A 16317-nucleotide genomic window follows, 5' to 3' on the forward strand; every position below is an offset into this window, starting at 1 on the left:
AAATTGTAGATTATAAGACAGATAAATTACATTCCATCCTGGATTTTCCAGTTACAAATCAACACATAAGAAGTCAGTATCTGTTGCGATATATTCTCCTTCTCTTATCTGAAACTGTGATGTGTGAAATGTCAAAACCTTGGTAGTAATAATACTATATGACTCCATTAGAGTAGTAAGATGCATAATGTCTCCTCACTGTTTCAGGTTGTCCATTTATTGGATGTGTTCCCACAGGGTCTGGGTTTCATGTTGGTCTTCGAGTTTATGCCATCTGGACTGCAGGAAATGATGCGTGACTTTGATAACTGCCTGACAGAGAGACAGATTAAAATGTATATGATCATGTTACTTAAAGGGGTAGCATACTTGCATAAGCATCGTATCATGCACAGGGTATGCATCATATTTTGGTGTTTGATTTTACTAACTAGTAAGACTTAAGATATATTTGGCACTACAGATTGTACAGTGCTGTTTATGATCCTAATCTCACATTAGAGATACTTTTTATTTGGTTTATGTGTCAAGTAGTCATAGTTTCCTTCTCTCTCTCTCTCTCTCTCTCTCTCTCTCTCTCTCTCTCTGTGTGTGTGTGTGTGTGTGTGTGTGTGTGTGTGTTTTGACATGGTAAGAAAAGTATGTAAGCAAATTAGAGACAAATGGGAAATCATTCCAGTGAAGATATAGGCCACAAATTGGCATCTTGGAAGCAGCAAAGCTGGTTGACTGTTCATGTGCTACTGTTGTCAGCATTGATGGAAAGTGGTTGAGGAATGGTGAAACCATGAGCAGGCAACAAGGTGTTTGTCACTCATGCCTCATTCATGAAATGGGAAGTCTGATGCTTGCCACTCTGCAAAACAAGATAGGCAATAATCTGTGGAAGACCTGATAACAGAGAGTACAGTGTTGTTGCAGCCACAATTGTTGTGAAGTAGACCAATCAGTGTGCACTATTAAACTTAGGGATTGGTGGGTGAATCACTGTTCGTGTTACACCACATTGTTGGTCACAGTGTAACTGTGTCATCTTGCACCATTGGTCAGAGACTAGCAGCAGCCAGACTAGGGAATTACCATCCCATGCTTAAGCTGCCATTAACACCACAACACAAACAGCAGTGTTTGGAATGGTGCTGTAACTGGGAAGCATAGACTACTGATGAATGGCGTCACACTGTGTTTGTTGACTAATTGCGGTTCTACCCCGGATGCCCCCTGCAGCAAGTAGGGCAGCGACCTTGAAAGAGGTACCATTCATCCAGTGTTTTGGAGCAGCAATGTGTCATGGTGTGGGGAGCCATTGATTATGACTTCGAGTCACAGCTGATAGTGATTGAGGAAACTCAGATAGCACAATGGCATGTCATGGACAGCCTGTTCTTGTGTCACCTCTCGTGCAACAGTATTGCACTGCCACCTCTCAGCAGAACAGTGCTCATCTGCATATGGCAGCTGCCTCTGTGAACTGTCTGCTTGATGTTGAGGTACTCATGTGGCCTGCATGTGCGTAGATCTGTCTCAGATAGAACATGTGTGGGACCAGCTGAGGCGTAAACTCCTTCCCAGTGCCAGTATCCAGGATATTCAGGACAAGTTACAACAGTTGTGGGCCAGCTTGCTCCATGAGAGGATACAAGAGCTGTATGACACCGTTCCCAACTGAATCATTGCAGGTGTCAATGGCAGAGTGGGTGCTACATCATAATGATAAGTGGGCTCACACTGATAAGTTCTTTGTGAATTTAACTTGTTTTTGTAATCTCTGGAATAACATAACCCGTAATGCTCCAAAACAATTGTGCTTGCACCAGCATTGTAGTCTTTTGTCAGATCTGCTACAGATTGTTGCCTATCCTGTTTTACAGAGCAGGCAACCCTTTGATCCCTGGTTCACCTAGTGGTTGCAGTCTTCCCAAAATATATCATACCTAGTTTTCCTTTCTTTTTTCACTTCCAAAAAAGCGTCTTGTCCTCTTTAGAGGTTGGGAGGGGAGGGGGAGGATATCTATTTATTCTTATAAATGTCCATCATGGAATTATGTCATCACCCTTGAGGGGTCTCAGTTATTTTATTCATTCATGTCAGAAACAAATGCAGTGAATGGTAATTACCATTAAAGGCAAATGAAAGGAAGAATTATAAAGCTACTTGCAAATGAACACACTTCATACATCACAATCACAGTGTAGGCACTTTTTTTTTTTTGTTCCAAGGTGATGGGTGTTAAGAATCTAATGTGCCTTCATCTGATCTAATGGGAAAACAAAGGTAGAGAGAGACTACAGTTCATATGAAAGATATATAAAATACACAATATTCCACATACCTTCTGGAACTTGCTATAAAATTGCCATGTTACATTACATGAAGTCAAAGCATAGAAGTCGCTCTCCACATGTACATGTCTTGATAAAAGTCCAGTTGATAAAATACACATAGTTGTTAAAATGCACACAATTGATAAAAAAAGTGCACAACTGAAACCCTCGTATCGTCCATGCAAGCTGCTGGTGAACATGATTCTCACTAGCTTGCTGCACACCTTGCTGCTGGCAGAGTGTTGACATAGAGGCAGCATCTTCTATGAAGTTATCCATCTCCTTGCTGGATGGCATGTGTAGTTCATGCTAAATGACCACATACAGTGGCTACCAACAATGCGTAGTGGTGCACCAGAAAGAAAGCTTGATTTTTAAAAGTGCTCAATATAATGATTAGGAATGCCTAATCATGGGCCTATGCCTATGCCTAAATAGATTACTGTTGACCAAAATCTTGCAACTTCAGTTGCATTCCTAGTCACAAACAGAACTTATTCAGTGCCAGAAGCAGGGCATAGTTTATAATCCAGCAGATGTTCCATCGTTTATGCTTCTAAATTCACAAGGAAGTGGCATTTCTGTAGATTATTCCTGAGTCTTCCAACTTCAGCACAGAAGTGGCTCAGTGATGCCCACATGATTCAGGTCTGTTCATGCCCTGAGGAAGGTTCTCTTGAAGACAGAGGCTACAGCAAGGAAACAGTTGTGGGGTCTGAATCTTGCATTGCTACCAACTTCTGTAAATATTGATAGAAAAGTTGCTACTTGTTCTTTGGTAGTTGGCTGTTATTTTTTGTCTCTTCAAAGAACTCTAGTGAATTCTGCTGAGACATTGTATCAATTTCAAATATTATCATCATCTCACTTTTGGAAGTTTGGAAGACCTGGGATAGAGTTAGAATTTTATGAAAAGGTAGTCTTGTTGGTGCTTAATCATTTGTCTATCCAGCACCTCCTTGTCCCTTTATCCACTTAAAGCACTTAACAGGTTATGGCTTTATTGGCTTTTGTCGCATTGAAAGTGTTCCTGCCAAACTTTCTGTACCTGTAAGCTTTCACTGTTACCATTGATGAACCATCCATTTATAAGTGATGTTCAACAGGGGGGATGTTGGACGAGGGTCACTGCAATAATTATAAGTAACAGTTAAAGTTATTACTAGGTTGTAGCTAAATGTTAATAGTAATAACTAAATAACATGTTTAACATGTGAAAGATTCTGCTAAACTTTATGGGAAGACCAACTGTATCACTGATTACTAATTTTTGTTGTCTGTTAACTTTAAGTGTGGGGCTATAGTTTAAGTTTTAACAAGAACATTAAAAGAAAAACGCTTTTTGGTACAGACCATTCTATTGTTTCTCAAATTGCTTGACTTTAAAATTTGAAATACTTTTGCATGTGCTCTAATCAATTGTGGAAACATTTTTTCCCCACACTTGATTTGATATTGGTGGCCCCAAAATATAAGTTTGGAAGGATTCAGAATAGTGACATGATAAAAACTGCTGCTCTCTCTCTCTCTCTCTCTCTCTCTCTCTCTCTCTCTCTCTCCCCCCCCCTCCCCCTCCCTCCCTCTCCCTCCCTCTCCCTCTCCCACCCCCCCCTCCCTCTCATATACACTATATGATCAAAAGTCTCCAGAACCCCCAAAAACAAGTTTTTCATATTAGGTGCATTGTGCTGCCACCTACTGCTGGGTATTCCGTATCAGCGACCTCAGTAGTTATTAGACACCGTGAGAGAGCAGAATGGTGAGATCTGCGGAACTCACGGACTTCGAATGTGGTGGTCAGGTGATTGGGGTTCACTTGTGTCTATGCCTGTATGCGAGATTTCCACACTTCTAAACATCTCTAGGCCCACTGTTTCCAATGTGATAGTGAAGTGGAAGTGTGAAGGGACACATACAGCACAAAAGCGTATAGGCCGACCATGTCTGTTGACTGACAGAGACTGCCGACAGTTGAAGAGGGTCACAATGTGTAATAGGCAGACATCTATCCAGATTATCACACAGGAATTCCAAACTGCTTCAGGATCCACTGTAAGTACTATGACAGTTAGACATGAGGTGAGAAAACTTGGACTTCATGGTCGAGCGGCGGCTCATAAGCCACACATCACGCCAGTAAATGCCAAATGATGCCTCACTTGGTGTGAAGACCATGAACATTGGACAACCGAACAGTGGAAAAACGTTGTGTGGAGTGATGAATCATGATACACAGTGTGGCAGTCCGATGTCGGGGTGTGGGCATGGCGAATTCTCGGTGAACATCTTCTGCCAGTGTGTGTAGTGCCAACAGTGAAATTCGGAGGTGGTGATGTTATGATGTGGTCTTGTTTTTCATGGAGGGCGGGGGGGGGGGGGGGGGGGCACTGGCACCCTTTGTTGTTTTGCATGGCACAGGCCTACATTGATGCTTTAAGCACCTTCTTGCTTCCCATTGTTGAAGAGCAATCAGGGATGGCGATTGCATCTTTCAACACAATCTGGCAGCTGTTCATAATGCACGACCTGTGCCCGAGTGGTTACACAACAATAAGATCTCTGTAATGGACTGGTTTGCACAGAGTCCTGACCTGAATCCTATAGAACACCTTCGGGTTGTTTTGGAACGCCGACTTCGTGCCTGGCCTCCCTGACCGACATCGATACCTCTCCTGAGTGCAGCACTCCACGAAGAAAGGGCTGCCATTCCCGAGGAAACCTTCCACCACCTGATTGAACATATGCCTGCAAGAGTGGAAGCTGTCCTCAAGGCTAAGGGTGGGCCAACACCATATTGAATTCAAGCATTACCGATGGAGGGCGCCACGAACTTGGAAGTCATTTTCAGCCAGGTGTCTGGATACCTTTGATCACATAGTATATATGTTTAACACAAAGAATCAAGGAGTAGTTATTAGGTGACAAATCAGATAAAGACAGGCAATAATGTTTTAGTTTGATGTTTTTCTCTGTCACATAATCAGCTGTTTTATGTGCTGTGTGACAGCTGACATTGTCATGGTCCAATGTTTCCCCTTGTTTTATCTCTGTTGTGGCAAACGAAAACGGTTTTTCAACTCTCTGAAGCAATGGTCGTGGCTTGTCCAAGGTAACCGCAGAAAGAAGTGGTCATTTTCATAGAAAATCTTCATGGACAAACCTCATTTATTGGTTTTAGTTCATTTGGAATGCTTAAATAGTTGATTGTTATGAAATTGTATACAGTGTTTCCATAACCTTAGGAGAATTTTTTTAGCATTTCTCTATGCCAATTGGCAACAGTGTTTTTTGAGTTTTGGTCAAATTCTGCAGAATTCGTGGTGTGCAGACATGTTTCACATCTGAGTGTTTGTATAGACCCACATGATATGACAAACAATACCTCTGTCTCACAGTAAGTCTCATATCAATTATCTTCAGTCTTGTTGAGCCCAGCAGTGATCATTTTTGGAATGACAACCTGTTTTGGTCGACCTTCATGAAATCGATTGCTGATGGCAATATGACTGTTGCAAAATTCTGCAAACTAGTTGCAAACAGTCTTTTCCGATCGTTTTTGAGTCAGGCTTTAAAGGAAATTGTAAAGAAGTCATCCAGCATAAATACTGACTATAAACAAACTACTTGGTCAGTTTATGAGCTGCTACTGTTTTAACTTTACCAAATAACAAATTTTAAAACAATAGTGACATCAGCTCAAAATACTGTCATCAAGTGATTATTTCTAAAAGCTTAAAAGGTGATCCTTGTATTCATCTGTGTTGAAACATCACAGAAAAACTTCAAAATATTGTTGTGCTGTTCAGTCCGAACAGTGGTTTTGATGCAGCACTCCACACTACTCTATCCTGTGCAAGCCTTTTTACCATTACAAAGCTTTTGTAACCTAGATACCTTTCAACCTGTTTACTGTATTTGTCTCTTTAGTTCCTCTACAATTTTTACCCCCACTCTAATACTAAATTGGTGATTCCTTGATGTTGCAGAATGTGTCCTATCAACTGATCCCTTCTTTTAGTCAAGTTGTACCACAAATTTCTTTACCTCAATCAGTACCTCCTCATTGGTTATATTATCTACCCATCTAATCTTCAACGTTCTTCCACATTTCAAAAGCTTCTATTCTCATCTGAACTGCTTGTCATACACATTTCACTTCCATACAATGCTATGCTCCAGACAAATATCGTGAGGAAAGGCTACCAAACGCATGAATTCATATTTGATGTTAACAAATCTCTCTTCTTCAGAAACATTTTTCTTGCTATTGGTTACATTTTATATCCTTCTACTCTGGCCATCATCAGTTATTTTACTGCTCAAATAGAAAAACACAACTACTACATTTCGTAATCTAATTCCCTCAACATCAGCTGATTTTATTTGATTCCATTCCATTACCCTTATTTGGCTTTTGTTGATTTTCTTCTTATATCCTCTTTTCAAAAAACTGTCCATCTGTTCAAATTCACTTCCAAGTTCTTTGCTGTCTCTTCCAGAATTACAATGTCATCAGCTAACCTCAAAGTTTTTATTACTTCTCCCTGAACTTTAATACCTCCTCCAACCGAGCGAGGTGACGCAGTGGTTAGACACTGGACTCGCATTCGGGAGGACGACGGTTCAATCCCGCGTCCGGCCATCCTGATTTAGGTTTTCCGTGATTTCCCTAAATCGCTCCAGGCAAATGCCGGGATGGTTCCTTTGAAAGGGCACGTCCGACTTCCTTCCCCATCCTTCCCTAATCCGATGAGACCGATGACCTCGCTGTCTGGTCTCCTTCACCAAACAACCCCCCAACCTCCTCCAAATTTTTCTTTGGTTTACTCTAGTGCTTGGTCAATATAAACAGCTTCCCTTTCACACCCTTTGACTCTTATAACTGCCATCTGATTTCTATACAGGGTGCATACAACCTCTCACTTTTGTGTTTTACCCATGCTGTTTTCAGAATTTCAAAGAGTGTTCCCCCTTCAGGTCCGGGGGGTTATAATAGGCCCGAGGTATCCCAGCCGGTCGTAAGAGATGACTAAAAGGAGTCTCACACTTTTCGGTCCTATAATTTCGGGTCCTATTTTATGGTTTGGTCTACCACTTTCCAAATTTTACAGAAATGTGGTCCATATGGGGAAGGACCCCTTACGTGGTGCATGAGTTATCCATAGTTCTCTTAGATTCGATCTCCTGAACCTCTTGTCATGGCTTTGCATCTCCACCTGTAATTCAACTATTTGGGTGAGGTGAGGGCACTTTCCAGGGTATGTCATCTTCTTCCGTGTCTCATGTCCTCTTTCGCCCCCATGACAGTATTGGATTTCTCTGCGCCCATTATCCAGTACGGTAGCCAGTCCGTTGTAGTGGGTCCTTCATGTACAGATTTGATGGTAGCCCCCTGACAACACAGCAATCACACTGCTGATGCCTGAGCTGTAAACTCCTCACGTATACCAAGGAGTAGTCGCCTGTCTTCCTGGGGCATCAGGACTCCAGGCAACGGCCATCATGTAAGGTGGCCTTTGCTGTGGCTGGGTGGCACCTGTGGGGAGAGCCCCTCATTGGAGTGGGTGGCATCAGGGCGGATGACCCGCAATGAAGTGGAATAAGTCATATCTTGCTGGTGACCGTACAGCGCCAGCAGTCTCTATGAAGGGCAAGATCGAGTATGAAGCTGACAGATATGACCCTAAATCGTTTCCCTTCCTCGCTACACCATGGGAGGAACATAGGGCTACAGAAAGAAGAGAACCATATTTGCCTCAGTATTTAGTTTGTAGCAGAATGGACGGGGACTCCATTCTACCTATGAAGCCTCAATTTTTTGTTGAACATCTTGAGGATAAGTTTGGGGAAGTGACAGTGCTGTCCAAGATGAGAAGTGGTGCAGTCTTGTTCAGACAGCATCCCCAGCCCAATCCTGTGTGTTACTTGCTTGTGACCGGCTGGGTGATATTCCTGTTTCCGCCACTTCCCATAAAAGCCTCAACATGGTCCAGGGGATTATTTTCCATCGCAACCTCCTCTTGCAATCTGACGATGAGCTCTGTGCCAATCTAGAACAGTGGGTCATGTAGGCTTTGCATAATGGAGGACATATTGAACAGCACTCCTTGTCGTATGGCTGCAGTGTTTTCACTGCAGAACTGGCGGCCATTTCTTGTGCTCTTGAGTGCATCTGCTCATGTACAGGCGAGTCGCCCCTTCTCTGTACTGACTCTTTGAGCAGCCTACAAGCTATTGACCAGTGATACCCCCGCCATCCTTTGGTAGTGACCATCCAGGAGTCCATCTATGTCCTGGAATGGTCCAGTCATTCCATGGTGTTTGTGTGGACCCCAGGCCACGTTGCAATCCCAGGAAATGAACATGCTGGCAGGCTGGCCAAACAGGCTAGACGGAAACCGCTTCTGGAGATAGGCATCCCTGTATCTGACCTGCGATCATTATTACGCTGCAAAGTTTTTCAGCTTTGGGAGATGGATTGGCATAGTCTCAGTACGCACAACAAATTGCGTGCCCTTAAGGAGACAACGAATGCGTGGAAGACCTCCATGCGGGCCTCTCGCAGGGACTCTCCGGTTCTCTGCCGGCTCTGCATTGGCCATACGTGGCTAACACGTGGCTACCTCATCTGTCACAAGAACCCACCTCTGTGTCACTCTGGCTCACATATGACTGTCGTCCACATCTTGATCTGACTGCCCACTTTTAGCCGCTCTGTGGTGGACTTTTAACCTTCCCAGCACCCTACCTTCAGTGTTGGGCGACAGTGCCTCAAGCCCTTCTCCCTAAGGTCACCACCCTCCCTACATTTTAACTCTGTCACACTTTCTTTGCATTTGTTTATCTTGGTGGTCATCTTTTCCCTACATGTGTTCATCTCACCTTGCCTTTTTGGGGTGGACATTTTAATGTGTTGCAGAGGGGCTGACTCATACTCTTTTATTATTGTGACCAGCCAGTCCAGACCATATGCTCTATGGTTTTAATACCTTCTTCTACTTTTCCTTGTGGTGTATGTTTTCCCCTTTTTTTGTTCATTCAATTTGTTTTCTTTTTAGGTGTGGTGTTGGGTGTTTTTGTACCTTGAATCTTGCTTGCGTCAGGAAAAAGGAACTGATGACTCTGTAGTTTGATCCCTTTATACCCCAAACCAACCAACCAACCATCAAAGAATGTAAACCGGTCAACATTGCCAAAAGCTTTCTCTAAGTCTACTAATGCAATAAATGTAGATATGCTTTTCTTTAACGTATCTCCTAAAATAAGTCATAGAGTGAGTATTACTTTGTGTGTTCCTACATTTCTCCAGAACCTAAACTGATCTCCCCCAAGGTCAGCTTCTACCAGTATTTCTATTCTTCTGCGAAGAATTCATGTCTGGATTTTGCAACCATGACTTAGCAAACTGATAGTTGGGTTATATTTACACCTATCCGCACCTGCTTTCTTTGAAATTGGAATTATTGCTGCTTTCTTGAAGTCTGAGGGTATTTCACCTGTCTCATATATCTTATGCACCAGGTGGAATTGTTTTGTCCTGGTTCTACAGAAGGACATCAGTAGTTCTGACAGAATGTTGTCTACTCCAGGGGTCTTGTTTCAACTTAGGTCGTTCAGCACTCTGTCAAATTCTTGTCACAGTACCATATCTTCCATCTCTTCTCTGTGTATTTCCTCGTCTCTTTCTATAAAATTATACTCAATTTTTTTTCCTTATATAGACTTAAATATTCCTTCCATCTTTCAGCTGTCCCTTACATAGACCTTCTATATTTATTCCTTCCATCTTCCATCTTTCAGCTTTCCCTTCTTTGCTTAGTACCGACTTGCCATCTGCTCTCAATATCCATGTAGCTGCTCCTTTTTTTCACAAAAAGTGTCTTTTAATTTTCCTACAGGCATTATTTATTTTCCCCTAATCATGCAAGTTTCTAAAAGCCTTGAATTTTTCCTATAGCTATTCCTGCTTAGCCATTTTGCACTTTCTGTCAATCTTATTTTTTCAATGTCTGTATTCTCTTTCGCCTGTTTCATTTGTTGCTTTTTTTATATTTTCTATTTTCATCAATTAAATTCAGTATTTTCTTGTTTTTCCAAAGTTTTTTTACTAGTCTTTGTATTTTTATCAATGTGATCCTCTGCTGCCTTCCTTATTTCATCTGTCAAAACTACCCATTTGCCCTCTGTTGTATTACTTTTCCTGTTTCAGTTAATCACATTGTAATGCTTCTTGTGAAACTCTCACAATCTCTGTTTCCTTCAGTCTATCCAGGTTCCATTTCCTTCATTTTCTGTATGTGTGCAGTTTCTTCAGTTTTAATCTGCAGTTCATAACCAATCAATTATGCTCAAAGTCCAAACCTGTGCATGTGGAAGTGTCTTACAGTTTAAAATCTGGTTTCAGAATCTCTGTCTTTACCATTATATAATCAGGCTAAAACCTTACTGTGCTCCACGTCTCTTATAGCTATACAGCCTTCTTTCATGATTCTTAAACAAAGTGTTAATGATGATTTAATTATGTTCTGTTGAAGTCCTGCCAGACAGCTTCCTCTTTCATTCAATTTCCACAGTCCGTGTTCTTCTCCTATCTTTCCTTCTCTTCCTTTCCCTACTACCAAGTTCCAGTCATCCATTACTATTAAATTTTCATCTCCCATAACTGTTATAATGTCAAGTTGAACACATGTATTTCAAAACGACACAACACATATAAGTCACTGAGCAAGTTGACAAGCAAGACATGTGAACACGGTAACATTCAAATGAGCACAGAGTCCAAGTCTAGTGGCCGCTGGCTGGCTGGCTGGCTGGCCGCTTTGGTGGGACAGTTGCTGCATGGCTGGCAGACAGCGCCGCATGTAGAGGATGCGCGTAATTGCGCGGCGGCACTTTGAATGATCGGCGAGTCACAACACTTTTCCCCCCTTTGAAATTTTTTCACTGGTCTTGATGGAGGTGGCCTGTATATTGCTAATGTCCATAGGTGTTGTGTGACTGGCCGTAAAGTCTCGAGGAGGAGGCTTCCCGTACGGACGGAAGTGTCCCCGATGATAACGGGTCGAGATGGCAGGAGACATAGGGGTCGAATCTGCTAGGGCCCCGTGCGCCAATCTGCCCATTGCGGCAAGTCCAGTTGATATAACAGGAGACATGGGTGATGTGTCGGCGTCCGTAGGAGAAGGAGGCAAGTAGATTGGCTCCAACAGATGACGGTCATCCGGTTCCTGCATGGGCACGTCTCCTGGTGGCGTCCGTCCTTGTACTGGCACCGAGATGACGGTGAGAGGGCTGCATTGTGAGTAATGGGAGACGCCAAGATCCTGAGTGTCCAGTAGAGCTGAAGGTGGTGTAGCGGCATTCGGAACAGGCGTTGCTGGCACACGTGGCTGAAGCTGGTCCGAATGGCGCACTGCAACACCCGTGTTCATCTGGATTTCATACAGGCATCGACCACAGTGTCGTAAGATGCGGCCCGGACTCCATTTTGGGCGCCTGCCATATCCCCGTACTCAGACAAGGTCATCGGCGGTGAACCGGCCAAGCGAAGGCACGCGCGACCGTGAGGTGGAAGGCCGCAGAAGATGAAGTAGCGTGCGGGGCTGTCGGCCATGTAAGAGCCCAGCTGGGCTGTGGTCGCCCATGGGGGTGGAACGGTAAGAAGCCAGAAACTGGAGAAGTGCATCATCATCAGCAGCAGAAGAAGTCAGGAGTTTACGCATCTGAGCCTTAAATGTGCGGACCAGTCTTTCAGCCTCACCATTTGATTGTGGATGGAACGGAGGGGCCATGACATGCAAAACGCTGTGACGAGCACAAAAATCCGCAAATTCGGAAGAGGCAAATTGCGGACCATTATCAGTAACAAGAGTAGAGGGAAGGCCTTCCGAAGAAAAAATGCGTGCTAGAGCACTTGTGGTTGCCGCGGTGGTAGGCGACGTGCATTGGACAATGAAAGGAAAGTTAGAGTAGGCGTCAATTACGAGGAGCCAATAAGTACCTAAAAAAGGACCTGCAAAGTCAGCATGAATGCGCTCCCAGGGCATCTCAGGCGAAGGCTCCGGTGACAAAGATGATTTCGGGGCGGCGGCCTGTGACGCACAAGGGCCGCAGGCAGTGACCATGTGTGCTATTTCAGAGTCGAGCCAGGCCAGTACACATGATGGCGCACCAGAGATTTTGTGTGAGACACACCCCAGTGCCCTTGGTGAAGGAGGCGCAAGACCGAAGCACGCAAAGATGCAGGTACCTCAACACGCGGCGAAGCATTGTCGGTGGAAAGGAGGATAACACCATCCCTAGCCGTGAGGCGGTAGCGCAAAGCGTAGTAGTTCCACAATGGGTCAGAAGTCTTAGCGGACGGACGATCTGGTCAGCCCTTCTGAATACAGCGTAAAACCCAGGAGAGGGTAGGGTCAGAACCCGTAGCCGCTGCCAGCTGGTCCCCTGTGATGGGGAATTCATCCACAACCCACTGCTCGGCAACATCCAGATGGAAACACAAAAGTTCGCCCTTATCGAATGCCAGATCAGGACCCATGGGAAGGCGAGACAGTGCATCAGCATTTGCATGTTGAGCCGTCGGCCGGAAATGAATCTCATAATTGAAATGAGACAAGTAAAGAGCCCAACGCTAGAGGCGGTGTGCAGCCTTGTCGGGAAGTGACGATGATGGATGAAACAAGGAAACAAGTGGCTTGTGATCCGTAACAAGATGAAATTTGGATCCATAGAAAAAAACACCAAACTTATGAAGAGCATAAATAATGGCCAAAGAGAATGGTGTCCCTCAGGGTAGCATTTTAAGTGTGACTCTGTTTGCCATCGCTATTAATAGCATTACGTCCATAGTGAAAAGTCCTGTCCAGTGTTCTTTGTTTGTGGATGATTTCTCTTTGTTCTGCTCTTCTTCAAGCCTTGCAACGACAACTCGTCAGTTGCAACTTACGATTAGGCGTTTGGATGACTGGGCGCAGAAGAGTGGATTTAAGTTTTCCACCGAGAAGTCTGTATGTGTTCTTTTTAACCGTTCTCGTTCGATTTTAACCTTTCCTGAGTTGCGCTTGAGGGACACTACTCTTACTTTTAAAGACACGTTGAGATTTCTGGGTCTCCTTTTTGACTCGAGGCTGACGTGGTTACCTCATCTTAAAGACCTGAAACGGCGGTCGCTTCAGGCTTTAAGTATTTTAAAATGTCTTAGCCACAGTACATGGGGAGCTGACAGGACTTGTCTGCTCCAGTTTTACAGGGCGTTTGTGCGATCTCGGCTCGATTATGGGTGCACGGTGTATGGGTCTGCGAGGCCTACTTACTTAAAGATGTTGGACGTTGTGCACCATGAAGGGCTTCGGTTGGCCACTGGGGCATTCCGAACTAGCCCCATACCAAGCCTCTGTGCAGAGGCAGGTGAACCGCGACTTCATATGCGGCGACGGCTACTTACGGTACGCCAGGCGTTTAAAACTTTGTCCACACCCTACACACCTGCATACCATACCGTTGCTCAGCCTCCTCTGGCACGGTTATTTCATAACCGGCAACGTGCGACGCAGCCCTATGGGATTCGCGCACAGAATTGCCTCGCTGCGATGTCTGTGGCTGGTCTTCGTGTTTTACGTCGTGGTTGGAGCAGATCTCCACCTTGGCTCCTCCGGCGTCCCAAACTTATTTTAGATTTGATTTGTTTTAAGAAAGATGGCACACCAGATTTTACGTTCCAATCTCTGTTTTTTAACATTTTAGATGTGCATCACGGTTTCACTGTCATTTATACTGATGGCTCGAAACAGGAGACTTTCCTTGGCTGTTCTGTGGTGTTCCCTAAACGTGTCACCCGGATTCGCCTCCCTGCTGAATATACCGTTTTCGCAGCGGGGCTCCACGCGATCCTGAAGGCACTGGAGCAGATGCATCGTGTTCGGGGCGATCGATTTCTTCTCTGCTCCGATTCTCTTAGTGCCTTACAATCGCTGCAGAGCCTCTACCCGACTGAGGAGATGGTCCAGTTGATACATGACCAACTGTACTTGCTCCAACAGCGGGGCAAAGAGGTATCCTTCTGCTGCGTGCCTGGTCATGTCGGCATATGGGGCAATGAACAGGCTGATCGGGCTGCCAAGGAGGCCTGCAGAGAGCAGGATGTGGTCCAGTGTCCTATCCCCTTGCAGTCAGTCATCGCTGCACTCCACAGGACGTGCATGGAGTTGTGGGAGGACGAATGGCTGGCGGTGACGGCCAATAAACTGCGGTCGGTAAAGTCAACCACTCGGCCGTGGCGTTCCTCCTGCCGGTTGCTCAGGCGGGAAGAGGTGGCCCTCACATGTCTGCAGATTGGGCACTGTCCTCTGACGCATAGCTATTTATTACGGCGGGAGGATCCTCTGTTTTGTGATGCTTGTGGTGTGCACATCTCTGTCCGGCACATTTTAACCGACTGCATTTTATACCGTGATGCAAGGGCAGAAGCACAAGTTGATGGGGATCTGCCTTGTGTTTTAGCTGACGATGAGACGTGTGTGTCTAGGGTTTTTAAGTTTTGTGATGTGTCTGGACTCTGGCCTAAACTTTTAGGCTGGAGGTTTTAGTGTATTGCAGAGTGGCTGACTCCTCCCTTTTTTCCTTGTGGTCAGCCAGTCACTTCCATCTGCTACATTGTTTTAGCTCCCTCTACCATTTTGTTCCTGTGTTGTCCACGTTTTACTGCTGACGCCCTGCTTCATCCCACGCTTCCGTGTGGGTGAGCACATATTTTTCAATGGTTTTTCCCCGTGTTTTATGTTCCGTTTTATGTAACTGTTCTGAGTGTTTTTCTTGACACCCGTCTCACTATGTTACTGATCGGGCGCTGAAGACCTTGCTGTCGTGCGCCCCCAAAACCCCTCTACTACTACTACAAATAATGGCCAAAGCTTCTTTTTCAATTTGAGAATACTTCTGTTGGGCATCCGTGAGCGTTTTGGAGGCATAACCAATGGGTTGTTCAGAGCTGTCTGAAAAACGGTGCACAAGGACTGCACCGATGCCATATTGAGAGGTGTCTGTGGCAAGAACAAGATGTTGGCCAGGTCGATAAGTAGCCAGGCACGGGGCCTGTTTCAGCATGGTCTTCAATTTCTGGAAAGGCGCATCACATGACGTGGACCAGTGAAAAGGCACGTTTTTATGCAACAGGCGATGCAACGGCTGAGCCACCGAAGCAGCAGACAGTAAAAACTTGTGATAGTATGCTATTTTCCCCAAGAAGGCCTGCAGTTCATTGACAGATGTAGGGTGAGGAAGGGCATCGATTGCAATGACAGTTTGCTGAAGCGGACGAATACCATCCCGAGAGAGTTGAAACCCCAAGTACGTGATAGATGCCTGAAAAAATTGTGATTTATGAAGATTGCACTTAAGACCGGCAGTCTGTAAGACATGAAAAAGTGTGCAGAGGTTCTGAAGATGTTCTTCAGTGGTGGAGCCAGTGACAACAATGTCCTCCATGTAATTTATACACCCAGGGACAGGGAGCAATAATTGTTCCATGAATCGCTGAAAGAGAGCAGGGGTGCTGGCAACCCTGAATGGCAATCGTTGGTATTGATAGAGGCCGAAAGGTGTGTTAAGGACCAGAAACTGCCGGGAAGCAGCGTCGAGAGGAAGTTGATGATAAGCTTCTGACAGGTCAATTTTAGAAAAATACTGCCCTCCCGCAAGTTTAGTGAACAATTCTTCAGGTCGGGGCATAGGGTAAGTGTCGATGAGGCATTGCGCATTTACCGCGGCTTTAAAACTGCCACAGAGACGAATATCACCATTGGGCTTAGCAACGACAATGACTGAAGAGGGCCACTCACAGGAAGTGACAGGAGGCAAGACCCCTGAAGTAGCGAGATGATCTAGCTCCCATTTTACCCGATCACGAAGGGCCACAGGAATGGGCCGAGCCCGAAAAAACTTAGGCCGAGCAGTGGGTCTGAGAATGGTATGAGATTCAAAGTCGTTTGCATG

General features: G+C 44.9%; 1 protein-coding gene across 4 annotated transcripts in view; it reads left to right on the forward strand.

The window, feature by feature from the left end:
* LOC124607747 (cyclin-dependent kinase 20-like) overlaps positions 1-16317 on the forward strand; it is a 56209-nt gene that overhangs the window by 14103 nt on the left and 25789 nt on the right. For 3 of the 4 annotated variants that reach the window (XM_047139929.1, XM_047139930.1, XM_047139932.1), the window contains exon 2: positions 208-396. The exons of the other annotated variant lie outside the window; for it this stretch is intronic. In XM_047139929.1, coding sequence (XP_046995885.1) covers positions 208-396 — 189 coding nt within the window. The remainder of the gene's footprint in view (positions 1-207; positions 397-16317) is intronic. 4 annotated transcript variants of the gene reach the window in all.

The sequence above is a fragment of the Schistocerca americana genome, chromosome 1 (assembly GCF_021461395.2).
Source record: "Schistocerca americana isolate TAMUIC-IGC-003095 chromosome 1, iqSchAmer2.1, whole genome shotgun sequence".
Lineage (NCBI taxonomy): Eukaryota > Metazoa > Arthropoda > Insecta > Orthoptera > Acrididae > Schistocerca > Schistocerca americana.